This window comes from Barbatula barbatula, assembly GCF_947034865.1.
Source record: "Barbatula barbatula genome assembly, chromosome: 22".
Lineage (NCBI taxonomy): Eukaryota > Metazoa > Chordata > Actinopteri > Cypriniformes > Nemacheilidae > Barbatula > Barbatula barbatula.
This window is the reverse complement of record NC_136785.1, coordinates 15,857,430-15,885,290: the sequence shown is the minus strand read 5'-3', so window position 1 is coordinate 15,885,290 and position 27,861 is coordinate 15,857,430. Positions and strand designations below refer to the sequence as shown.

Below are 27,861 nucleotides of genomic sequence, written 5' to 3'. Positions count from 1 at the left end.
ATTTCAAAAAACAGTGATTGCCATTCTTTGCATTTTTTTGGTTATTCTGTAATCCTTGCATGCATCACTAATAAATATTCTACAAACAAAACTATTTTCGATTGTGATGAATATATATATCAATTAGTGACAGAATAAAATTGATTGTTTTTGGTCAATTTTGACAGCTGTTTGGAGGCCAAACTCTTTCTACTTTGCTGTTGGCCTGAAAGGCTGAATACGTTAAAGCCTACGTAATCACTGTAGCCTGACGGATGAACAAATAAAATTGAAACCTTATGAATAAATAGGATATCTTGTAAGATACTGCATGATCCAAATATAGTATTATTTGATACATTTTTAAAGTTTTCATTACATTTTGGGCATGAAATCCACGCTGAATCCACCCTTCTGATGGGATCAGTTTAATCCAGCTATTTTGGATCAAAGTGATCCAAATCCTACAAAAAAGTTCTGAAAAACCCAAACTAAAGGTTTGATCCAGATCAAAACCAAGATTGGATTACGTGATCTAATCCGATTATGTGATCCGTTTTTTCTTTTGAAAAACACATTTTCAAGATTTGATCCAATCCGTTATCCAAAATCCTAGTGGATTACTTTTGAAAAACCGGGCCCTGGATGTTTACATCGTACATTTTTGTTTTCTGCCAATAAAACTTGAATCCAAATATCAGAACATGCCATAAAATATACTATTTATAATGCTTTAGTTGTAAACTCATTGTAAAGTTTCAAAAATCGCTTGAAATCGTGTGTTTAAGTTATTAGCTCAAGATGACCGCTACGGTTATCTATACGAAAACTACAAATCCCGCAATTGTCTTCCGCGTTCAAACCGGAAGAGTGCCAGCGTAAACCAGTCGGCGGATTCAAATCCTTCCGGTGTGACTCTAGACTACTACACAATGAAGTAAGTATTGCTTTGAATGTTTACACTTCATTGACCAAACACCACAATATTCGCTATCATTCATTTTTAGGATAAGATGTTTTCTGAGACGTATAGTTACGAGGTTTCTTATTCGTGGTAAATGGTTTGTCGCTAAAGTCAACTAGCATCGGTTAGCAATGGCAAGCTAGTCATTCCTGAAGTACAGCTACGTTAAACAGACTGTAAAGTTAAACGGTACGTTTATAAAGCACCAACAAATACCAAAACACGACAGCCATAATAAAATAAACACTACGATGCTTTCTTTCTTTTTTTGTTTAGCGCAAAGCATTCATTATTCATTTACTAGAATCAAATGACACAATAACGTAAGAAAGCCAAAAATGCGTGATGTCTGTCTAAAATGTGACTTTATACAGTTAACCAGTTGTTAAAAATGATGTCATAGTAAATTAAGTTGTTGCATTTGATATGACATATTATTTAGAAAACAAAGTGATTAGAAAAAAATATAACATACACCCTTCTGACAATAATGTCAGTGGGAAAGTTTTTTACCTTCATCATCAGAAACTGAATTTGTGACTCTGCTCAATACAGTCCTCTCACCAAAGTGAAGCTCATCAATGAACTGAATGAAAGAGAAGCACACTTGGGAATCAAAGATGCTGTGTCCTGGCATACGGTCTATAAGGACAGCGCCTGGGTCTTTATTGGTGAGTGTCTGGAGTGCATTCGCCAACTTTAACATTTAGATTGATGCTTCAAAAACGGCCTAAAAACAGACACAAGAGGGGCCTTAGCATTATCATACACCATCACAATGCTTTTTTAGGCTTCCACATAAATGGATAGTTCACCCGAAACTAAAATTCAGTAAACATACTCGCCTTGTATGTAATTTCAAACCTTTGTGACTTAATTTCTTCTGCAGAACACAAAAGACAATATTTATAAGAATGTTGGTAACGCAAACAATACGGAGACCCATTGACTGAGACATTTCTCAAAATATCTTCTTTTTTCATACAGAAGATAAAAGAAAGAAAGTCAGATAGGTTTTAAATAAAATGAGAATAAATAAGTGATGACCAATTTTTTTTGGGGGGGGGAGCTTGTCAGACCAAGACAAGAGGTTCCATTCTGCCAGTTGGTGGCAGCAGTCGCCTATTTCACTGCCCACAATGCACTTCATGCAATGCAAGGATCTCCGTATTCTACAGTGGGACCACAAATTACAACACTGATTTGACCTTGTGTAATATTAAGTTGTTTGTTTATAGCTGTTTATAAATGTTTTACCTTACCTTTAGCTTAGGATCAGCTCAGAAGTTTATTCATGTTATGACAAACCAAAAGCAATTTCATGATTTACAGAATAATTTGAGATGATTTATGTAAAAATAAACACTGACCCATTTAGTACTGTAAAGCTGGCAGGTCGCATTACATTTTTAACATGCAAATACGGTCACATTGCAGGTGGATTCCCGTATGAGCTGACAGAAGGAGACATCGTCTGTGTATTCTCTCAGTAAGTCCTTCTTTAACCCGTCATTTCTTTCTGTATTTTAAAAGTGCATGTGTTTCTTGCCAAAGAAGTCAGCATTCTTTTCTTTTTTCACAGTGTTGCTTTAATCCTACTTTGTGAATCTCAGGTATGGGGAGATTGCCAACATCAACCTTGTCCGAGATAAGAAGACGGGCAAATCTAAAGGATTTTGCTTCCTGTGCTATGAAGATCAAAGGAGCACCATTCTGGCTGTGGATAACTTAAATGGAATCAAGGTAAGCAGCTTTTTATATCCTAGTAAATTGTGTGATGACTAATTTAATGCGTTATTAATCTGAATAGGTACGATTTTTGAAATTTCTTTATAGATTAAGGGCCGGACCATACGTGTAGACCACGTTGCAAATTATCGACCACCTAAAGACACAGATGACATTGATGATATCACAAAACAGTTGAGAGAGGAGGGCTGTGCTCCTAAAGTACCTGTACCACGTTCTTCTGAGTCAGAGTCTGACGAAGAGCACGCTGTACCTGTAAAAAAGGCCAAAAAAGGTAAAAAGAGGTTTTATCTTTTCATTAATAAATGTTTATATTTCAAATGTTATGTTTTTGATGGTGTCACACAAGATAGGAAGAGCTCCATATTTGGATTTGTCCCTTGTTGATGATTATATGTTTATTTGTTTGTGCGACATAACAAAGTTGCAGATGTTCAAAACAGGTCATTTTTGCAGCTTAGTAGTCTTAATAAATGCTCTTTTTGGACTAAAAAGTATCACATTCTATAGGAAATCTAAACTGAATTAATAGAATAGTGTGCCTCTTACTTTAATGGAAACCCCTTTTTGCTACTATAGATAAAAAAGAAAAGAAGAAGAAGAAAAAGGAGAAGAAGGAGAAGAAAAAGGCACTTGAGGAGAGACACGAAGCACGTATTGAAACATCAACATCGTTACCTCCCAGAGTTAAGAAAGAGAAGGAGGATGCGGCGTATGAGAAGTATGTCGTAAGAGAACCGACTGAGCATAAGAGGGACAGAACCGGACAAGACAGATCGACGGATGTGGACAGATTCAGAGAGAGACACGGAGATGACAGGAGAAGTGAGAGAGACTGGGACAGACAGATGAGCGAGAGAGACAGGGACAGACAGACAGACCGAAACAGAGAGGAGAAAAGACATGAAGACACACGACAGCGTGACAACAGGGATCGAGGAAGAGGCAGTGAAAGAGAGAGAGAACGAGATGGAGGTAGGGAGAAAGAGCGAGACAGGGAAAGAGAGAGAGACGGGGATAGAGGGTTTGCCAATCACAGAGATCATAGTCGGGAAAGAGAAAACAGACGAAACTAAACCTTTTTTATACTCAAGCAGAAGAATTGTTTGTCTTTTGTTCAAAATACTCTTTTTTTTTTTTGGGACTCTGGTTTTATCAGATTCCTTTTTTTTAAGTGTACCTCAGAAAATGTAAATAAATGTGTATTGTGTTTTTATTACATGGCTCTCTGAAATACTTGATTCTGATTAGTCTCCGGCTGCTCTGTAGTAAAATAGAAGGGTTTTTACATAAAACACATTTCATTCGGATCTATAATATATTAAATATAATGCTAATCTTTTAATTCTGATGATTTGTTACGTTATAATGGGCAACTTGGCTTACATTTTAAGCCAACTTCTGCTTCACCGTCCTCTTCATTTTGTCAGCTTGTATGTGTCATAATGAACGTCACGGAGCATGCATCAACGATGCCAGTGGGGCTATAACAGCCTTAGCCAATGGGCTGGCTTGTATGGTTGCATTGATTTTGCTATTGTGGTGTAGTGTTGTGCCATATGGGACCATGGGCACTGAGCATGCATTTCAGTGTAGGCAGTCGTGGCCTAATGGCTACCGGTTTGATGGGTTGAGGCGGATGGACACAGCATGGGCTGCCAGATGACCTAGCAACAATGCGACACACACCCAGGTCTGATCAACCTGCGGTGGGCCTCCCTTAGCTGAGGGTGTCTTTTGATAAAGGGCCGAAACTGCCAATGAGGCTGAGGTGCACAACTGACAATGTGTCGCATCAATGGGAACATAAAAAGGACATTCTCAGCAGCACCTCACCAAAAGACATATGAGTGGGACACAACTCATGAGATGTCTCTCTGATAATAGTAAGGAAAGGTAGGTATGCTATGTATTTCTATAATCATTTATCCCCCAAACACAGGATGCCTACCCGACGAACCCAGTGAAACCTCAGACCTTCTTTCCATATTCTTGATTGCGGAAGGATTGGGAAATGTCCTATTGGGGAATTTAACTTTGCTAAAATACTGGGATTATAACACCTAGTCCTATTTAGCGAATCTGTCAGGTTGTATTTGTCATAATGACCAGCTAACCAAATTTTCCCTTAACACGGCATACACCCAAAATACAATACATGACAAATAAATAAACTTTATTTGATTTTAAATGGTACAAAGACCAAAAAGTGAAAACCAAAAACGTTTCCAAAAAATCAAGATGATGCTATCAAAGTACACCAACCATTATAGAGCTCAGTTTAAATAGTAATAACTATTTAAGACATTTAGGTTAGGACAGATGTTTACTAGAAAAAGAAAAATATTTTTTACATAAAACATACACATAAACAAATCATACCTGCTCAACAGGAAACAACAGCATTTTTCCATTTCTAATATGTCAAATAATCTCTATAGCCACATCAACATATTGAATAAACAAGCAAAAGATGAAACAGAACTACACAGGTATACAATATAAATAAACACAGAATTTATTAGTCATAAACATTTAGCTGAACATTAAGGTAGAGACGACCAGAAAATGATGTTTGTAGAATTTGGAAAACTAGCATCTGTTGATTCTAAAACCGAATCAGAGCTGTTCTTGTGATTTTTTGAATTGATTTTAGCAAAACATTATTTACATTTAGAACAAAAGGGATCCCTAAGGAAACCTTATAGTTAACTTCATTGCCAATTAAATGATCCATAATGGGCCAATCAGGAATCTTTTTCAGACATTACACATCCATACTTAAGGTTAAAGGTCAAATTCTTTGCAATTAATTTGACCTTACATCGTCACCAACCATGTTGTGATTTTACTTTTAAAAATATAGATAAAACATGTTCAGAGTCAGTTCTTAATGGGACATTACCTGCATCTAAAATATAAACAGCTGCATCAAATCATCTGGTCTTTGGATGTAGCGGTCTTCTGTAAATGAAAGCAGTCTTATTGATATTTAGCCAGTGTAATGTTCTTCTCTTACAAACAATCTTTGGGGTTTTAGTATCTTGACTATCACAGTATTTATCGAATAAACCAAAGTTATACAAATAGTATTAATTTTTTAAAATCCACTGAAAAATAAATGTTTCAAAATGGAAAATAAAGGTAGATTTGGCTAAGATTTGCCAAGTATTATACGTTACAGTAAATGTTATTGCAATATCTGTGGTTCCAGGGAATTTTTATTATTGTTCCACGTTTTCTAAAACCCATATTTTACAAAAAATGCTTTTATTACCACAGTACTTTTCATAACATAATTCGAAAGAACCTGTGAATAATGTTCAGATAATAAACCATAATTACATCGCTCACCCATTAGGGAGCTATGAATGTGATTGGACCAGCATTTTATCAATGGGTGGCCACAGGAAATACTGGATGAGGCTCACCACTTATCCGTCACACACATTAAGTATTCTAGTCCTTGACAGGAAGTTGTTTATTCACAAGTTCATTAGGATGTGCTACACAATATTGATTCTGATGGCTTGATTGTGAGGCACGGCTCACAGCTCTGGAGACCACCTGCTCACTTCATTAACATGTATTTATTCGGTTTGGAGTTCACTTCTGTTCAAGGGACTCCGAAATCCCATGAAAGAGACAGATGGTTAGTGCTTTGTTTCAACAAACTATCTTGTCTGTCACGGATCCATCAATGGGTGGTCATAAATAGAGCAAAACTTAATTTTTTGTGTTTTACTGTATGTCCTTTGAGTTCCAATAACTGCTTATTACTTTCCTTTTTTGCAGATTGCTTACAAATCGTAACTCTTTATAGCGCAAGCTTTGCTATGTCAACCCAAAGCTGTAAGTCACCATTTGGTTTTGACAGATTTTGTGCCAGGAGCATCCTTTAGGGACTGTGATCTACATGCATGTACTCCATCCTGTTTAGCACACATCTGCTTTTATCATACAGCACACTGAAGGTGCATTTTACAATGTTTTTACACATTTCAAGTGAAATGATCCATGTGGACTAAAACCCTTCATTTCTGTAATGACTTGATCATTCGTTTCATTACGGTAATGTAAAAAGCTTCAAAACATGATTTGAACTCGAGAATTCAATAAAAGTACAAACATTTTCTGCTTGGAAGGAATTAGCTAGATTTCTCATTAGCATATTTTGTTGCCATGACAACTGTATGTGGAGAGCACCAGCATGAGAGACGAGAGAGTGTGGAGCATAGACACTGACCAGAGTGCATGAGCTCAACATTTATATATTTTTCAATGGGTCCATTTCATGTACAAATTTATCAACAAAGCAGAATACATTTCCTCTATAGCATATGTATAAAACATTTCAGTCGCAGACAGAGAAAGAGCTGAGGGTGTTAAGTTGTGCATCAAACGTGGGATCTCTTCATGCAACCACCCGTATTCAGGGAGATCATTGCTGTTCTCGCACAGACATCAGAGGTATTTCATTGAAGACTCTGTTGGTTATGTAGTTCTGTTAAACGGTGTACCTAAAAACCCAGCAGGGACAAATAAGCTGACCAGTGAGTGTGTGATGTCCTTCCAACCATTTAAAACCACTTGGAGTCTCTCAAGTCCTTTCAAGATACTGGAGGTTTGGACTGTGACCTGAATTTGAGACAAAGTCCTGAAAGAAGGCAGACCTTGAAAGACGGAGTGTACAAGCAAGGCATTGTGGGTTTGCTGACCAAAGGAGCGACTAAAAAAAAGCTTGCTTCTTGCTGGATTTTGAAAAAGAACTTGGATAAACAAAAGTTCAGTCTAGACTAAACGATCAGTTTCGAAGAGACATAACAATAATAGCAAATATCAACAAAACCGAATTTGCTGGTATATTTACAACCCCTGATAAAAAGAGGGAAAGTAAACACACTAAACAAGACAACATTGTTTACATGCAGTCACTGGTGACGGGACAATATACACTTAAAAGCCAAAGTGGTACGGAACAAACAAATCAAGTATAAAACACAATATAACCATATTTGTGATGTGGCATTAAAGATCAGATGATGGGTATTAGAAGATTTGAAAAAGTTGGCTGTAGTTCTGTCATGTAGCTAATGATCAAAACCTGATCTGCTCACTGAGAATTGAACCAGCTCACTATTGCAAGTTTCACAAATGATAGCAAAGAAGTTTATAAAAAGAACTAAGGTCAACTAAGAAATCAAGAGATCAGATTCTAAACATGGTAGCTATACAGGCCGTTTGCAAGTAAATTTTATTTCCACCACGCACACTGGGCACTGTTTCATAAAGATATTCGACAAACAAAAAATCCAGAAGATTACCATTTACATTGCCATGTACAATTATCTTGGTGTCATCAGGCAATCCGGGGGGAGCCTTCTGAGACAAATGTTCCGACCTCATGCTTAGACTGTGCCCAAGTTGCACATCTCCTCAGATGATCCTGATTTCTTGTCGAAAGGTCTTGTGGTTTTGGGCATGACAGAGAACTTTCAAGTCTGTTGTACACAGCCAAAACAGGCTGTGGGTGTGATCAGACAGTGATGAGTGTTCAGGTCATGGTGTCCATAAGGCATCCAAGAGAAAACCTGAACTGCACACTTCGCCACACCTCCCTTTAACTCAAAAACTCCTGTATTCCATCTAGCATGCTAACCTACAGGTGAAACTTCCGTGTGCATTGTTTGAGCGGATGAGTCTTGAACAGAAATATACACAAAATGTATACATCTCCCACCCGTTGTCTTCAAAACCTCTTGTCTGATCGGGAGCAGCAGTTGTCCAGGGTTTCGATCGCTGGAAAAGCTATATTATGGCATAACACACCAACCTCAGCACATGGAGATGGTGACGTTGATACCAAGGTTGCCGTTGTCGGCAAACAAGTGGGCGATAGAGGTATCGAATACGAGACAGTCACTGTTCATGATGGCCGCCGCCACACCATCGTGAATGGACCGCGGCGTAGCCTCCCATGTGAGCCGCCTGCGGTTGCCGTTCAACTCCAGGCGGTAAGCAAAGTTCTCCGCCTGCTTTCTCGTGCCAATGAGCAGAACGATGGCAAAGAACTGCTGGTGTCCTTCGTACTTTTCCTGCTTTTCTAAAACCAGCATGAAGTGGTGGCCGAAGCATGACTGCATCATGACCCAGTCCACGGCCCCCGGCAGGTTGATGTCCGTGGCCAGAAAGACAATGTCCTCCCCCTGTAAGGTGGTAATGGATTTGTGGGCGTGCATGAGATGTGGCATGACGGCCTCCAGAGAGCCCTGCCATTTGCAGGAGGCCCCGGGGCAGGGGCAGGTGTACGGGCGGAACTCGCACACCTCCTCGTGCTCTGGCTTTTCGGTGTGGTGGAGAGACAGCAGGCATCCGGCCGAGGCATACTGTGGAAACAAAAGAAAAAGCTAAGACGTGGGTGCAAATGAGCTGGCTTTATAATCTGTACCAAGTAGCGAAACTGGTCAAATCAAGAATGTAGTGGTAAACAATGAAAAAACACAGAAAGAGTTACTGTTGCTTTTTTGCGTATCAGGAAGGTCCAACTGAGACAATATCTCTTCTACCAGGGAGTTCTGGTCAATACATAAATTCACATAACAAATAAACACAAAACAAAAATACTAATGAAAGGGGAGACACATTGTGGCAAGACAGATGAGTGTGCAGAGAAATTGGGAGGAATGAAAGAAAAAGGGGAGGGAAAAGTAGGATAAGGGGATTTAAGAAGGGCAGGTGAAGGGTACGGGTGATGGGGAAAAATGTACAGATAAAAGAAAAGAAAAGCAGGTCACAATGTATAAATGTCATTCGATGCAAATTCATAAATAACACACACACACACTGATCAGTCTATTCATATGTTGTGTCCCTGCCATACAAGCAACATTTCTGCTAATAATGTGTCAGTATGTAACAAGCCTGCGCACCCCCAATATGCGTGTGTCCATGTAGCTTAGAAAAATGAGTGGGATGGATTGGGACGCTTGAAGATGAACACAGCAAAGCTCTCTCTTTGATTATCTCACAAAAGGAATATCAATGAAGGTCAAATATGTATGTCCCCAATCTGCTCACTGTGCTGAAATGTGCACACTGCATGACTTTCATTTCGCACCTGAAAACCAACATTTATCAGCCTGACTGACCTACAGGATTATATCTACATGGACAAGAGGTGGAATTCCACAATAACCTTATACATGTCCCAGAGAATACCATCAGCTTTGTTGAGCTGCATCAAAGAGGATGTATTCAACTCAAATTGTGGATAAAGGTTTCAAATGTAAGATTTTTTTTTAAACAACAAAGAAAATCCCCAAATAGGCTTTTTTGAATGAGGTGGTTTTAACTCCTCCATCCTCGTTTATAATGCCGTTTCCACATGCGTTTTAGAAAACAATTGTGTTCACACTACACTAGCAAAAACGCATGTCACATGACCATTCAGACAAAAATGTAAAAGTTGTACGGGCATATAGAAGTTGGTTGTTGATGACAGTTGTTTACTAGTCACAGACCGACCAGGACAAAATGAACATGATGGCGAGGAAAAGCAAGGAAATCTTCACGTGGATAACGTTAGATGAGGTAATTCATGTTATTAGGCTTGTTTGATTTCATTTGGCGCCACGCAGACCAATCGACGGATGACATCACAGTATTGGTAGTGCTATTTAAAAGCATACGCCTCTCAATTGTCTCTTACATTGCTGAAATGAAACAGTGTCGACCCGTGTACGCAGCGCGAAGTTAAACAGGCATGTTGTTTATATGGTGCTTGCAAGGCTGTGTAGCTAAATGGCTCATATGACCGGGGCTTAACGCATTAGGTAAGCAAACGCAATTATACAGACAAACCAAACAGTAAGCGAACGTGTGCAACCACGCCTGCGTAGTCTCCGTTTTCGTTTACACAGAAACAAGAGTTATGCGTTTTTAAAGGAAAACACAGTAGTATAAACGCTGCCTGAGATGAGCAGTCGGTTGTTTATTCTATAGCATGAAAAACAAATTTTCCTCAAAAATAATAATATCACACGTCCCATGGTAGGTAAACATATTGTAACAAAGAGCAAGACATTACGGGTCTTCAAAATCTTTTATGAAGTGATCCATTCATAAAGTTTCCAGAAAATCCATGTAAATCCTATAAATGTATATCAACGAAACCCTTGCGCTACTAAACCCATCTATTTTTTTGGTTAGCTTATGGCGGTATGGGTGTTTTGCCCCCCCATGGGTGTGCTTTGCAGTATCTGCCAAATTAATTATTAATCTGAGTCACCAGCTGCCTAGCAAAAATCAATGAGGGACAGTCGCTATCCACGGGTCCAGAGGGCTGTAACCGCATTAAGACACTGACGTTTATTGTAAAAAGCCGTTAAGCAGCAGCTAGGGAGAAAGAATCATTACACCGCACCTAAACCGCGTGACACCGGGTTTTCAAAATCGTCTTTTCATTTGGACCGTGTCCAAATGCCATCAAATTTATTTCTCTAATCCTTCCTCATTGCTCAGCCCTTCTTTCAAAGTCAAACAATCTGATTCCTGGAGGTGTTAAGGGTTTTTAGCACCTCATTTCTACCCTCCCAATCCGACAGTTATCCTCTTATCCAGCGTTTTAATGAGAGACTGACAGGATTTTGAGGGCTAATCCTAAAGGCCGTGCGCTGGTGATAAAGCCGCTGTCTAGAGCCTGTTGGAGCTTAAAACATGGGCATTTTGGGCAGGAGGTGGAGTTTAAAGAAGTATTCGTAAGGGGGGGCGTGATGCACTTGTTGCTCTGGATAAACGCGACTGCTAATTAAATGCATTTAAATGTAATGTACTCTGCGTGTATGTAAACAGACTTTGCTGATTCTTGCAATTGTATGACCGTTTTATGGTGTGCTCTAGAAAATAGCCCCCATCACGTACCTTTTAAACATGAGTTCCTGTAAATTTTCACACCTCATCAGAACATTGAGACAATGACGGCAGACCTTAAGTGCAAATATGCTCGCAATTAAAAAGAACCATTTTAGATTAAAAGAGCGCAGAACCAACAAACAAACCTGCCACCGGCAAAAAATTAATTCATGTTAATTACAAGGTCTAATCTAGTACCAAACGTACGTGGCTCCAGAGACCTGCTTAAAGAAGTAAAGTGTACCCTTTCTAGTGCACCCTTGAAGCTGTGTCAAACTAGCCCTCTGGAGACGCACAGATCCCGGGCTGGGAGCTTAGCTGTTAAATTATTTACTCTTTTCCGCATTTAAGTTGCAAATTATATCCTGGCTTTTTAGCCAAGAGGGGAACTCATTTGATGTGCTCATTTAGATTAATGACGACATATCTTGATATTCTAATAATTGAATTTGTTGCTAGTTCAAAATTAAAATCGGGTTTAAATAAACAAATTAACATCAAATAAACCTGAGCACAGAAAGGGGCAGTGAAGAAATGATATTCAGCCAGTTATTCGTTATTATTCAGGCGTTATTTGTGGTTGAAGTCTTGCCTTAGGCTAACAAGCAAAGCGGCAGAGAACTGAATTTCTGTAAACAGGAGTTCTGATAGTGGGAATTTTACAATTTGATAAATGTAAATCTCAAGAAACTAAATAATTAATTGAATGCCTTTTCCCCTGTCCTCGTCTTGGCTTTTTGTCTTTGTTCATCTTGCCGGTTTCACTTGTTTGGACTTGACGTACAAAGGATTCACCAAAGCAATATGCTTAACTTGGCAGATACAAATTTAACATATTGTGCTTTAAGTGCCATTCTGTTCACGGGTACCTTTCGTTTGACCAATTCTAGACAGCTGGTAGACACATTTCGAGAAACTATTGATGTTTCCCGTATAACCTATTCACAGCAAATGAATGTGCAGACTTATCTATCCTTTCTTAACAAGCAGGAGGACCTTGAGTTGCCATCACTAAAGTGTCAGGTGAAAAGGATGGTGTCTCCTAGCTCAGATCCCCCGAGATAGAGCTCGGGAAGGGTAAGATGGCATCATTACAGCCCCTCTTTTCTCGTGTCCCTCAATGACAGGGACATATGAGCGCATATGAATTTGGCAGGAGAACCATCATCGCCATTATCTTGGCCTCTACTTATGAGGTATGGTGTCTGCGTGTGACCTCATCTCTGCCGGGAAGAGGCCGGGGTCATAATTAGAACAGTGTCTGCGGGGGCCTCTCGCAAGTCGCGAGAAAAGTCTGTGCATCAGAGCTGGGGAATCAGATTTCTCTTGATCAGTGGCGAGTGCACCCCACTATACCACTGAAATGGAAGCCCAGACACTCGCTCTTCCACTAAGAAATCAATAGCAATTTAGTTAAAAGTTTCAAAGCTGAAATTGGTCCAGTGAAGGCTGTGGTAATTCGGTTAAGGGGAGGGAAACTGGCTCGGTCTTTCGCTCAGCAATTCAATTACATTTTATGGAGTAATTAGTCTAATGTGTCTGTATGAACACAGTAGAATTACTATTGAGCTGGACAGACACGGCAATTGAGAGTGTTGTATTGCAATATAGTATGCCATAAAAAACAACAGAATTTTTGCGTGGCAGCTTAAACATATTTAACATGTAAACAAGCAGGGCTGCACGATAATGAGTCAAATGATAATAAAGGTTTTCCTCCGTTTTAATCGTGATTAATAATCACGATTATTCTGTCAGTTCTGACTTTATCAGTTACACCTTTATCTTGTTTGACCTTATCATTATCTGTTACACCTTTATCTTGTTTGACCTTATCAAACATGTATTATGTTTTTGTGATTGCTATTAACACATTAATATAGCAACAATTATGCTTAAATAATCGCTAGGAGGCAAATTCCAATGTGATTAATCGTTAGGGCTGCTCGATTATGACAAAAATCATAATGCCGATTATTTTGGCTTGAAATATTTTACATGATTTCTCATTAACCTTTAATACAACATAAAAAACCCTTGGCTTTTAAACTGAATTTAACTGGAAAATAAACGTAAAGAAATAGCACTGCTGAACCACTGTAAAGGAAAGGGTGCACTGTGGATGTTTACTACAAGAAAAGAGATGATCCTTGCCAAATGGAATGCTGCACAATAATCGTTTACCTCGATTATTTTGCGTTTTATAATTGACGGCCAAAATTGACGATTACGATAAATTTTCGATTAATTGCACATCCATATTAATTGATCGGCCTTATAAACAAGTATGTGTTCCTCAATTGGTAGTTGTGGGAAAGGTTGCGAGTTAAATTTTCATGTAAAAACGCATACTAATAAAATGTATACGTCGAATTTTGGATAAAGTGTCTGCCAAATCCATTATCCAGTAAATTATACAACAGCTACATGTTCCTAGTCCTAGTCCAAACAGCACATAAACAAGAACTTTAAAACATTCGGAGAACTAAAAGAAACAGGTTTACTACTCACCTTGCTCCCTGTAAGCGGTTTGGTGTGACAAACCGGTCGAGTTGAGCCTGGGACACAAACCCCTCGTTGCCGCGGCCAACTGAGCAGACACCGTAACTGGGATAAATCCCTCAGGAGTGGAAAACAAGAAGCCGGGCACAACATCACCTCGAATGCAACAATAATAGATCTCTTCTCTGGCTAAATCTGGTTCTAGCTTCAGTGTGCAAAATATACCACAGTAATGCACAATATAAACAGAGATTTCACTTCGTAGAGATTACGATATGTTGAGAGTCCTTGCATTCAAAAATGATTTACTTCTGAATTGTAACCAACCAAGAGCCGAGGAGGCAAACTGAACACACTGTACTAGCTCACTCAAGCACAACATCAGTCCCAAGAGTGCTCTTGAACAAGTGCGAGCGAGTATGGCAGCGATGAGTAATTATGTTCAATGCCTCTTCAATAACATCCAGTTCTGACAGAGATGCTGTTTGTCTGAAGGACACAAGCGATAGTGAACAAGCTACGTGACTACCGCCAGGACCCGTCAGAGCGTCGCAGCTCCCTCGCCTGACAGACACACAACAACACTAAAAACCAAACAATCTATCAATTCCAAAGATGCAGGGTGGACAGAATAGTCCCTTCGTGGACTTTCTCTGGATCCTACTGTGATGCGCAAGTCATACACAAACTGTCACTGAGTTCATTGAAATTCCATGCAGATGTCCCAAAAAATGCTCCTCGCGGTTCACGTTTCAATGTTCTCAAGTCAACTCCGATGAAACCAACGGGGTAGGACAGCTCTCAGGATACACAAATAGCCACGGAATCTACAATTCACAGCAACCGGTTCAAATTGACCAGCTTCCAAAAAAAGAGCTTTAAAACCCAGTCATCAGGAGAGGTGTCGTAGTCTCTTGTCAAAATGTGTCCCAGATACACGGCTGTCCAAGTCACTGCGGTCGCTGCAAAACAAACAGGCTTTCTCTCTCTCTCTCTCTCTCTCTCTCTCTCTATCACTCTCTCTCTCTCTCTCTGTTTTGTTGCTGCGCTCCGGTGGGTGACAACTCAGCAGAGATGCGGACGCGGAAAAACATTCTGGACTGCAGCAGTTGCTGCAGGCTTACACACGACGGGAGGGAGGAGGGGGAGTGTGTATGTGTGTGGGGATTCTCACCTCCCCATTCCTCTGCTCTCATTCTCTCTCTCTCTCTTGTGCCTGTAGCGCAGCCATTTGGGGGCTAAAAGCAGGATGTAATCTACAGGTCTTGTGTTAGATTCAGGCACATTAATTCCCCCGCGGTACTCTGAAGGGCAGATTTATGAATATACAGTATGCGAGTGAACGGACTCTGGTGGATGATCATGCCGTGAGGGAAAATGAATATAAGGGCAATGGGAATACCCTACATTTTCTATCAAAATAAATAATTTTATACAAAAAATTACCTTTGGTTTGCTACAGCAACCTTAGTTAAACTATTGAATATTTTAGTAAAACCATTATTTTTACCAGTTTATAACAGGGGGGACCAGCTGACTCTCAAGGGGGCCTCAAGATGACTACATTTAAAATTTGACGAAATTAGCAATGAAATGCGTTAAAAACCTAATAACCAAATTAGCCATTTTTATAATTAATAGATGTAATCTCAAGTTAACATCTAGCTTGGCTAGAAAGAGTTTGAGGGGGAGGGGGCGGAATAAAATGGGGGACCTTAGAGTCAAAAAGGTTGAGAACCTCTCTACAAATGGTAATCAATATAATATATAAATATAAAAAACATGTCACATTATCAGATTTTCACTACACGATAATTGTGGCTGAAAGAATCCATTGAAATCAAATTACTTCAAAAAATCTAATGTAAGGAGGCAGAGAGAGAGAGAGTTTGTAACCATTGTGGCTCATAGGCATTTATGATATTACAATGTGTGTAGAAATAACACATTGATTTGATTTCGCATGTTAAGCGAATCATTACCAATAACCACAGGTATTAATATTGTGGTTATTGTCAATACAGATTACGGTTACCATCAATGTGTCATCTCAAAGTAAATATATACTAAATGTATTGCTAACACTATGTCACCCAATAGTGATCATTACTGTTTGAGTTTAAACGGCCACACCAAGCGTAGAATTATCTTTACTGAAGCATGGCTGCTTTGATGCATATGCCTATGAGTCTCCTCACTGCTCCAGCATCCTATGGCTTTTCATCCTTCATTTCCCTTTCATCCTTCCCTCTCTCCACAGCCCTCCTTTGACCTCTCGCACTAGGCTTTCAGATGAACCTGGACACATTCAAGTCCATATACACAGGCGGAGAGAATCTGTCGCACTCCATTCTAAACATCCTTTCACTTTCTAGGTGAGTGGCCTCACACGCACACACATCTCTCGGCTTCCCTGCAGCGGAAAAGGCCGCCTATTTTTAGACTGACAATGAGTGGCAGCACAATCGGGCACTTACAATTAGAGGGCTGCATGCGAGAGGCTGACACACACACGCTCTCATTTCATTACAGCGCTGTGACATGCATGTGCATATTCGCATAAACACGAACACACATGGGGGGAAAGAGCCGAGGCAGGGTGCACCCCTCCAGCTAAAGAGCCTGATGTGTTTCCATTTGGAGCCCATGATGAAAGATGAAGGATTGCTTGAGACGGGGGTGAGCGAGATAAAGAAAGAGAGGGAGAGACGTACGGTGGGTTCTCAAAACTAGGCAATTCAATTAAGCGATGGTGCTCGTGGATTTATGGGGCATGCGAGATTGACCCATGATTGCAGTTTAAATGTAATGTTCCCTGCGAGAAGACCGAAACCGATCGAACTGATCTGGCACCGCGGCATAAAGCTTTTTATTTGGCAGGGAAGTGTGGTCGTGATAAAGTCTAGTGTAATTCCAGGAGTTATGCAGGTACAGGAATCCATTACAACTGGCTTGAATAAACAGCTTCTTCATGAACAAAGACAACCTTCTCTTATTACGTGGACTACAGCTGGTGCAGTGTCACTGTCAAATACAGACACCAAGATTAAACAACATCACACGAGCAAAAGTGCTCGATCCAGTGCAGAGTTTAATATTGCTTTTCTTTAGCGGTGTAAACAAAATTAATATTGAGTAACTGACATTTCATATTATAAGTCATAGCGATTATTTCCACAAATGTTTCAATGGAAATAAATAATGGAATAAATGTTCAATCTTATCGTGTCGCATAGACAAAAGAAAAAAAACACATTCAAACATGTTTAATAGGGTGTGCAACACATTAGCAAACAACACATGAAGACGTGTTCTGCCCAAGCACTGTTGCCAATTGTGCGTGACCGTGCCCACCTACATAGAGTTATTTTTACTATTATTTTTTTCATAGGGAATTGAAGCGAGTCTTCGTAATAAATGCACTAGAAGAAACATTTAACGTTGTAAAATACATACAAAAGAAAAGCCTAACCCATTTTGTTCATAAAAAGACAAATCAAATTAAATCATCGGTAAATTGAATCGTAACTGCTTGTGATTTTAAGCAAAAATATATATAAAAATGGAACAGAGCCATAAAGCATTGCGAAGCATGTCAAACTACAAATAGGAACAAATAAAACTACTTATTTTTAGTCCTTTCAACTATAAGTATAGCAATATCAGATTTTACATTTGATGCAAAATAGTCCGATACAAAACATTTCCCACTGAATGAAGATGCCAAGTTTTTCTGTGCTGAACAATTGTCACTAAAACTAGTGAAAGAGACAAATGAGGAATGAATGGGAAACGTTACCGAGAATCTTCAGGCGGATTTTTGGTGCGACCGAAGAATGGGGACACAGAGTGTGTCAAAATAAAGGTACCTCATATCGATGTATTGTTACACCCGTACAAACTGTATGTCTGAAGAACAACAAGACTAGCAAGACTTTAAAACTCTTGCGCTATTTATGCTATATATGTGTTCTACAACATTTGCATGGCTTGTTTGACTTCATGTGGTACTGCGCAGACCGAATTTTTGGATGAACTGTGCCTTTAAAGTGTTCAAACGCACGTCGTCTATAAAAGAACCAAACTCGAACCACTTCAACATTAAACTGACTGAAAATGAGGCAAGTGAAGATTTTCTCTTGTTCAATCAAGTAAGTGGACTTTCCTGTTGTACACCGTATGTATTCGTACAAAGGGTTGCTGTGATGTTACAGAGTCTATCCAGACTTGAGGGGCTTTCTAAAAAGCAAACCTTATCACTTGCCTTCCAACAGGCGCCGACTTCTGCCAAAGCCGTACCCGAAGAGCTCGACAGAGCAGACCACCTGTCAATCAATCATCTACACCCCCCCAACCCAGAGCACTCAAAGAACGAAGCGAGACGATGATAGGATGAGATTGGCAGACTGCCAGTATGTGCACGCTCAAAAATCATTCCTCTCTCCCCTATTTCTACATACACGCACACACAGAGAGACACATACTGGAGGGAATACACCAGCTCTTACACAGACATGAGCAGAATGTAAAGAGCTGAGGAACATGGACATTTTAGGGTTGGTGGAGTGTAAAATGTAAATGATGAAAACGCTATGAAGGGAAGGGAGAACGTGCCAAATAGATAGAATAGGTTATAGGACAATAAATATCCATTAGTATGGATACTTCTGTTTGATAAGGTTTTGCATTATATACCTTTTACCCTTGAGCTATGTTTGTGTTGTTACTCAGCCAATGTTCACAAGTCTTCTAAACCCACAGCACTATTTGTATTTTTTTACTCATACAGAAATAAAATTTGTGCAATGTTTTCTCCCAATGAGAAGCAACACAGACAGCATATTCGATTGATATTTGATAACTGTTAAATCATATTTGTGAAAAAACGCTGTATGTTATTCGCATGGTTTGTCTTAAACATTAAAAACACCAAATAAACAAATCAACAACATTAAAAGCCTTATTTTCACCACAGGGGGCCTTTAAGATTGAATTTTGTATGCGAGATAAAAAAAATTAAACAGAAGGTGCTTCTGGACTGGTGTTTACACGCAAAGCAGTCTATATACTAAAGAGAAGTTTAAATGGTTTTCCAGACGAGGTCATCAATCGATAACACAATGTGCATCAGTAAAAAACAGGAATTTGTTCCTGTGATTCATTTCTTTTTTTCCCGTTTCGCCTGACATGATCTTTTCCACCGTCAGACTGAAGCATAATCCCTCCTGCCCCATCTTAATTCTGCCATAAGCGAAAATGCGACGCAGAGTGTGTGAAGTGCCCAGCATTCCACACTTCATATTATTGGTTAAATGAGTGCACCATGGCGGTACCTAAAGTGCACTTGCTTTTTTTAGAATTTTCTATGTGAACACTACTACATACGGTATTTAGAGTACAAAATGGCTCAGTCGGAATAGTGCATAAGTGTGCAATATGGGACACACCTTCAAATTTCAGTACAAAAAGCCACATATTTTGGTTTTTATTTATTTTTCGATCTTACACAGATTGGTATAAAAAGAACTAACCAGCGTATGACAACATATAAACTACCGGCTTCTAAACAACTCATCTCCCAAGAAAATCCTTAGTGGCACATCCTACTGTCAATATAGCTCTATTCCTCAAATCTTAATTGGGTGGAACAGGGTTCAATCATACTTTCATTCAATTCAAGACCCATTGTATGACAAACTGCACAGTCCCTTTCAGCTCAGGCTCCTGGGAGTGATTCAGTCCAGGCACAATAGTCTAAGCTGCCCATCCCACACAGAACGTTCACTTCTCCAAATGGTCCCAGATTAAAAGGCTCCGTTAAGTGAACGAGAAGCGATCACGGAAGCAGCTGGTTGGGGACAGAACAAAGCTGTAAAGCTGAGATACAAAGGCTGGGTGATTGAAATTGAGACAATTTAGCCGTTCCATTAATCCCGCTTGACTTTCTTTCCCCTCATTCATGCAAAGGTACTCATCTTGGAAGCTATATATTTATCTATAGAAAGGACGGAAGGAGAAATATCCTCACTTAGCTTATTTAACCTATCCATGGACTTAAAGTAAGCGCTCACTAGTTTATTGGGTTGAGGAAAGGTCACACAGTAAAGGATTAATCGCGGCTGGCTAAAGAGCTCATTGACTCGACTATAATGGACATTAAACCAGGGTTAACCGATGAGGGCTGAAGGTTAAACGAAATAAATTTCATTAAAATGCGCATTTGCAGTCAAACTACCACAGTAGTTTCTCTGTACTTTGTTGTTAAACAAACAAAAATCTGTTATTTTAAGAAAAAATTTAATACAATACGTTTGCGGGTAAAATATTGGAGAAAATGTCAGTATGTTGCCATCTTACTTGAACCTGTGCGAAGTAACCTGCAATTGTGTGTTTCAAACAGAGATGGCGATATAGAGACACAAGTTATGAATTGCATCTTTTTAAATGAAGCACGCTACACATGTTTTTTATGAACGTTGTGGTGCCATCAAAACATAACCTCGTGGTTTTAAACATCCGAACCGACAAGAAACAGCAACAATAGCGTAACCAATGGAGCAATATTCACATGATTCAAGAATCATTTTTGTCCATCCATTTGGTATCGCTGCAAAATTAAGCAATCTTTCTCCGTAAACCAATTCTCTATTGAAAGCGTTTCCAAATGCCAAAAACTCAGATCTTTGACTTTGCTAAAGGCACGAAGGCCCAATGTCCATCAAGAGCTCAATTAACCCATTAACTTGTCAACGATTAATTGCTTTTTCTGTGAATCGTTGTACCTCATTTAGCTTCCACAGTGCACCATTTTCCATGTGTCCAACACCCCACTAAACCATTGGAGAGTTGTGTAAAACCCACATGTGACATATGCATGGCAGATGTCACATTATTAACCTGAGCGAGCAGGGAGGCAGCCCCGGGGTTCATGTGGTCGAGCATCACGGTGGCCGTCATCGCTGTGCAAGTGTACTGAAGGGTGACACGTCCATGTGTCCGTGAGGCAAATACTTAATGTTGCTGACACTGGAGGTCAAGAGTGTTTTCCACAGACTCACTCACAGTGCAGCAACAAAGCTGCAAGAAAAGGATGCATGCAGAGCATTAGGATTGAACCAAACATTGCTCACAGCGTGGTAAAAATAATTCTGTTTATTTAAAGCGTCTATACAGGAAATTAAGTTAGCATCTTTAACAGAATGTGCAATTACTTTGGGGTTGCCAGATGAAGTGGGGGAGGTATACGCACGAAACTGTACAGTCAGACAAAAACACCTGGGTATTTTCCTCGCACTGGCAGGTAATTTTGCTTATACGCCAAACATTGTGGCAGTAGATGTTGAATAGATTTAAGAATGACATTTGACAATAAATGTTGCACTTTTATTGCAATAATGTACCCTTGAACAAACATTTATTTACATGGCTAAACAGGGGTGTCACAACATACTGATATTAACAATAACCATATGACAAACCACGATTATCAACATTCTACACGCATCTAATGTTATCTGGCCATGATAACCACAAAGCGAAAATCTGAAATTGCGTAATAATCTGTAATAATCCTGTTTACACATACATTAATATTTACTTATTTTTCCAAATGTAATGTTTAAAAATGTTGCATGGTTACAATTTTTATTATATGTAGCTCATAAAATCTGTTTTTTTTTAAAAGCCTAACATCATAATCTTAGCTGTGTTCTATATTATAACCTCTGTATATGTATATGCAATGTCCTCTACGAATGCAGGAGAAATCGTGCTGGGTAAAATGACGACAATAATTTCATTCTATCGACCACATAGAACCTTGAAGTGAGAAGTGTGAAGATGGCCGTGTCCTACATTATACCTTCGGTGAATGTACGCAAGGCATTAAAAGCATTCTGCATCAACCTCAGCATGTCACTTGGGTCATCCTTTATGCCTCGGCCCTCCAGAGATACTGTCACGCTTTCATTTCTGTCATTCTTCGCGTAACAATAAAAGACTTGGTCAGCATATTGACATGTGAACTTCAGAGGACAATGTCCTTCATTGCCACTGCCACGCGAAGGGGCGAGCAAGTCACCCTGTGAGCAACTCATCTGTGAAATTAATTCCCGGCCCCTCGCAATCATTCCTCCAGAGATGCGATGAAGGATGTTACGCAGGAGGGGGAGCAACAATGGGCAGTAAAATTGTCATTTGATCCACCTCTCTCTGCAACTCACGTGTGAAAACGCTGCTGATTTCTCATTAATCTTAGTTTATTTTTAATCGCCATCGAAAGCCTGGAGAGTTTTCTGCGTGTGTGCATTTATGTGATGTGTATGACATGTTTGTGTATGTGTCTAATGACAAACTGTATTTGAACATTTACAGAACACTTGTTATTTTTTATTACAAAGCTTTTTGTAAACCACGGTTTACTGGCGTCTTGAGATGACAATACCATCGCACTGAATCATAATATATCAGGGCATTGGAGGACAATTTCATGGGTATTTGAAACTATTTTATGAAGTGACTAATGCTATTCGTATAAATATTTACAACCGTATATGTACGGTTTAGTACAATTTGCCTTCGCACCAGTGACATTACATTTAGGGATGGATAGGGCTGTCATGATATCCAATATTCACTTCACAATGATTGCGCGATAACTCTATTATCTAGATATTTATAAAAATGTTTATTTAAAATTCGTTGCAATCATTGAAATTCTTTTTTTCTTTGTCTGTTATTTGGACAATGGACCACAGACAGAGAGTTTGTAACCATTGTAACGGTTATGGTGAAATTCTTAATGGGTGCTGAATAGTTTACGATACGTGTAGAATTAACACGGTGTTGATAATTGTGGCTTTTAATATCTGATTATTGTCAATAATATATTGTGACACCCCAACGGTGGGTGTGGGGTAGATCTTCAGTACATCTTTTCTAAGTATCATATTCAGACGAGTAAGGCACCTCTTAAAATTGTGAGATCAGGTTGGGGTGTCATAGTACTCCAAAGGGAACCTTTAAAAATGATATTCAGATTTAGAGATAAACCCGTGTATTTTTAATGGGCGATACTGAGAAAGCAGAATGCATCTTTACAAACCTAAAATTAAACACAATGTTATTATAGGTCCAGTCAAGTAACATCATGTTGAAAAGAAATCATAATTGATCATTTTACTCTGTCTGTTTTTATCTTAAAGACCAAAGCGCTAATGCATTATATGGCAGGCTGAACGGCAAGATTTATCGATGTTGATAAAAACTAAATAAAATTATATAATGTATAAAAATAATAATAATAGCAGTAGTAGTCATAATAATTTAGGCAAAATATATAGATTTATTGTTTTATATAAACAGTTTTTTCAAGCAAATCTTTGTTTGTTGTGTATTAAACAGATGCTTTGAGGTATTACACTCAAGGTTGCAATCATTGCAGTACATGCGTAGCATCTAGTTGTCACCAGTATTGGCCACACCGGGCTGCTCTCCTCTTTCAATAGACTATGATGAGGGGAAACTGGTAGCGGGACCATTACAAGCCTCTAATTCGCTTTGCACCCATCTCTATTCATAGTGACAGCAGCTTGTGTCTTTAACAAACCCCCAGAACAGGCTCCAAATAGACTAACACAGCAAAACAAGGTCCCAGCCCAAGGGGACTAAGTGTATCCATGTCTAATCGGTTTGAAAAAGTGCCAGCCGGACACAGCCGCCCGCTGCCAGAATCTGGCGTGTGAGGAATGCTGTTTCTTTGACAGCTCAAAGGAACTGCTCCTTTCCTGCCAGACTCTTCAGGCTGTGCTCCAAACAGACATCATACATGAGGTGCGCAACTAAAGGCATCCGAGGAGATACGGCCGCTGAGATCCAAGTCATCAATTTCCTTTTTCCATTTGTCATGTAGCGTACCGCTTCTTATAAACCAAATCAATCATTTCAAAAGGGTTCTGTGAGTAGTACAGGAATGTGAAAGTGCGGTTTGTGTTTCAAGGTGTAACTCAAGAATATTAATTCTTGAAAAACACCTGTTGTGTGCTAACAGTGATCCGAAACTGTTTTTACAGAACGTCTCGGTCTCCGACCTGAGAAGCTCTGAAAGAACATCCAGGGCTGGCTATTCAAAATTCCAATACCAACTGAATATTATTATTTGTAAAATATGTTTTGTATGTAAAGGGAAGTATTACTATAGTTAACAATTCACAAGCACACATTTTGTGAACAGATATAAGAGACCTTAAAGAAGGCATTACCAAACGAATGAGTAATGTTGACCGATTTATCAGTCTGTGACTTCTTGTTAACTACCTTAGGTTTCACTACTTTAACCAAGAATGCAAACTCATCGGGGTGAAAAAAAGGTGACCCTTTATCTGTATGTTTTTAGTTATTATTACTTAATCAAAACAATCAAACTGTTTAAGTGATATTACTTGGAATGCACAATAAAAACATAGTTTATGGAAATAAACAAAAACAGAGTTATCGATTTCAGAGTTATCGAACTCTTCACATTAACCTCAAGATGCTCACGCAACAGCTTACAGTCACGGCTCTAGTTTTAAACATGAATGAACTGTCAAACTCGTATACTATTTGCACAGCACGCCTGTAACCATACTGACAGATTTCAACTGTATTTTACAAAACAAGGTTGCGTTGTAACAACATTAGGTGTGATACTATCTGCAACGTTGAACTAAAACCAAACACAACACTCACATGCTGTGTACATGATGTTGTACATTAAATCTGCCGTTGCATTGTGGCGTCTATGAACGCTTGTAAACTATCACATTATACTGTAGCGCAGCTATTGTGTAGATAGATCGGCGGTGCAAAACATTACGAAGTAGTTCGCCATCAGCCTCGTGCACTCATTTAACGTTACGGGGAGTGACGGGTGACAGACAACTAACGTTAGTAGCCCAGTACGAATCCTTTTACACATAATGGCTTCGCCAAAAATTATGTTTCTTGGGTCTGCTCCGTTCCTTTCAAGGCAAACAAACCAGCGCGCCTTTACCTGTTGCTTAGTGATGGTGGTGTCAGAAATGCGCAGTGATATTGATTCACGAGTTGAGTACGTGCGCTCAAAATGCTAGCATTTAAAACATAACCTGCAAACTGGCTAGTGATTTGACATCGTCCTTACCACAACATCTGGCCATGATTCTCATAATTTCATTCACCGCGACATCGCCCAAAGACTCACAGAACCCCTCAACCCCATTTTCAAAACTCATTGGATCTTCACGGATCACAACAAGGACCCATTTTGGAATCAAAACGGCGAATTTTGGCGCTGAAAGGTGACAAGTTGGCATCCCAGTTTAACTAAACTTATCGTACTCACAAAAAATTCATATTTTTAACCCCAAAATATGGCAATTAGAATGCTTTACTTCCAGCAACGGTATTTGTTTATCAATAAAATCACAAAGCCACGAGCATCTACAACAGGGGTGGGAGGAAAAAACTATTCAGATTGCATTGCAATTCGGTTTTCACAGTTGGTTGCAATTAGTCACAACCTCACCACTAGATGCCGGTAAAACCTCCACATTGCTACTTTAAAGATTTGCATCAGTCAAACACAGAGAATCATAATCCCTACTACCGATGCAGCCCTGGTCCAATATGACATACGAAACGCTGCAAATCATTTTGAAAACTGATGTAAAGCAACAGGAAACGCCAAAAAGTCATAAGAATATCCTTTTCATGCCCACCTTGACAAAACGGCACTGAAAAGTATCATAAAAGTATGATGTAGCTTCAAAAGACTTGAAATACAGCACACAACCTGTATGAACAATTGTAATGATACTTGTTATTTTGGAGCTTTATGTGTCATTTGCTTTTGTAATGCCAGGACGTTCCTTAGCAAGTACTGTTTTGTGTTTTACAGAAGAACTCAACTCAACATTCTTAACCATGATTTCAGATGTCAACATGTTCTGTTTTAAGTGAACTATTGGTACAGCGCATCACGTTACCGCTCACTTCCTGAAACAACAGTACAACCATCTTTGCTTTCACTACAAACATGAAGGGCTACTTTCTTCAACTGACGCCTGGTCTCGTTTCAGAACCCGCCCTCTAAAGACAGCACTACATCACGTACCAGTCGACCTGTCCCGATTACAGCCACTGTAAGGAGGAAACATAACCCCGGGAAACAAGAGAACTGATCAACTTTCGCAGACCAGTGATAACATTGGGGATACAAGTTTAATGCACAGATGATGTCATCGTGGTGATGTTTCGGGCCGGTTAAAGCAAAATGTTCAGGCCTAAACCATCAGAAAGTGTAAGAAATATCGAAAAGTGCTTCTAAACGATATTTCAAAGAATAATAAAAGAACGGAATCAGTTTTACAATGGTTTTAATAGGGAAAAACTGAGTAAATACACTTGTTTCAAATTCAAACAAATCACTGATTTAAAAACAAGTAAATAAACTTAAAAATACGTCGTATTTACCATAATATACAAAGCATACAAGTACTTCCACTAGGTACAGTATGATTAATATAGTATGTTAGGTATTATCCAGCATTAACCATAGTAAATTGATAATTGTACTAAACTATTAACCCTTGTGCCGTGTTTTGGTCTGTGGGACCCATTATCCAAGATTACTAAAGACAACGCAATGATATCTTTCGACTTTTTGCATTTATACTCGTTCAAGGCAAAAGTTTTTTACATCAAGGGAGTAAAGTGAATTTACTACAGTTTACTATTGTAAATGCTATCCTCCAGTATTCTCTTATGTGGGACTCAAACGTGCATAAAAATGATCAGCAGGTTAATATATAACCCAAAAGACAACCGATGCAGGGAAAGATGGCTGAAGATATGAAGGATCTGATCTCATTGGTTTGATGTAATATACACCTGTGGCACCTGAGCTGTAGTTACACGCGCCACTTCCTCAACCCACTGTTTACAATCATCATACAGCGTCATCATTCCTGGGCCACTGTTGCTTTCATCATTCACAGAATGAGAAACACTCAAAGTTGCTTAACAATGTTGCACTTACGTCTCTATTAAACGGAAACTTTCGGTCTGTCGCGAGTACCTCATCCCGGTGTGAAATCGTTGCTATGGGGGAGCGCTTACCTTACACGGAAAGGGCAGAGTAGATGCTACTTTTTCCATGGCCAGGTTCCGTATGCTCGGTGTGAGCGGGCCTCGACAGGTCGGGCAACAGCTGAGCTTCTGGCGACACTGGTTACACACCAGGTGCCCTGCCTGGCATTGCAGTATCGGAGGCAGAACATAGTCGAAACACACCGGACACTCGAACAGCGCCGTCAGCTCGGCCGACTGTCCCGGTAGGGTAGCCGACGGAAGGGCTACAGCGGCCGCGGTGACCGAGCCGGAGCCCGCGACGGAGCCGGGCACCCCCGCGGCGGCCGCTGCTGCTGCGGCTACTGCTGCTGCGGCGGCGGCGGCGGCAGCCGCGGAGGTGGTTGTTCCTCCGGAGCCTCCATGCTTACTTCCTCCTGTTTTACCGGCTCCGAGTCCTCCGGCCGCACCACCCGCAGAGGACGGACGGCTCATGGCGAGGAGCGTGAATCTGTGATGTGAAACCCACACGAGTTCAAGCCCGCGAACCCCGCCGTGCACTCCCGACTGGAGCCAGACTCTGTTCCGTACGGTCTCCAAACCCCCGCGGATACAACATGGCCGCCACCGTTGAGAGGAAGCGAGGAGTCTATTGGGGATGAAGTTTTGAT

At 39.8% G+C, this 27,861-nt stretch overlaps 2 protein-coding genes across 3 annotated transcripts; one reads left to right on the top strand and one right to left on the bottom strand.

The window, feature by feature from the left end:
• The first annotated feature begins 845 nt into the window (after positions 1 to 845).
• Positions 846 to 3,914, top strand: rbmx2 (RNA binding motif protein X-linked 2). The gene is made up of 6 exons (XM_079487443.1): positions 846 to 916; positions 1,499 to 1,614; positions 2,381 to 2,432; positions 2,557 to 2,686; positions 2,780 to 2,966; positions 3,272 to 3,914. Exons 1-6 carry the CDS (start codon positions 912 to 914, stop codon positions 3,766 to 3,768), a joined length of 987 nt encoding a protein of 328 aa, XP_079343569.1. The 5' UTR covers positions 846 to 911; the 3' UTR covers positions 3,769 to 3,914.
• Positions 3,915 to 4,981: 1,067 nt separating this feature from the next.
• siah2l (seven in absentia homolog 2-like) lies at positions 4,982 to 27,861 on the bottom strand. 2 transcript variants are annotated; one of them, XR_013788272.1, is made up of 3 exons: positions 27,242 to 27,786; positions 8,017 to 9,078; positions 4,982 to 5,656 (listed from the first exon to the last, which is right to left on the bottom strand). XR_013788272.1 is itself a non-coding variant. In XM_079487442.1 (2 exons), the coding sequence occupies exons 1-2, from the start codon at positions 27,683 to 27,685 to the stop codon at positions 8,527 to 8,529; spliced, it is 996 nt and encodes a 331-aa protein (XP_079343568.1). In that variant the 5' UTR covers positions 27,686 to 27,861; the 3' UTR covers positions 6,948 to 8,526. The 2 variants fall into 2 exon arrangements, 1 of the variants encoding a protein (XP_079343568.1); XM_079487442.1 differs by lacking the exon at positions 4,982 to 5,656 and having other exon boundaries at positions 6,948 to 9,078; positions 27,242 to 27,861.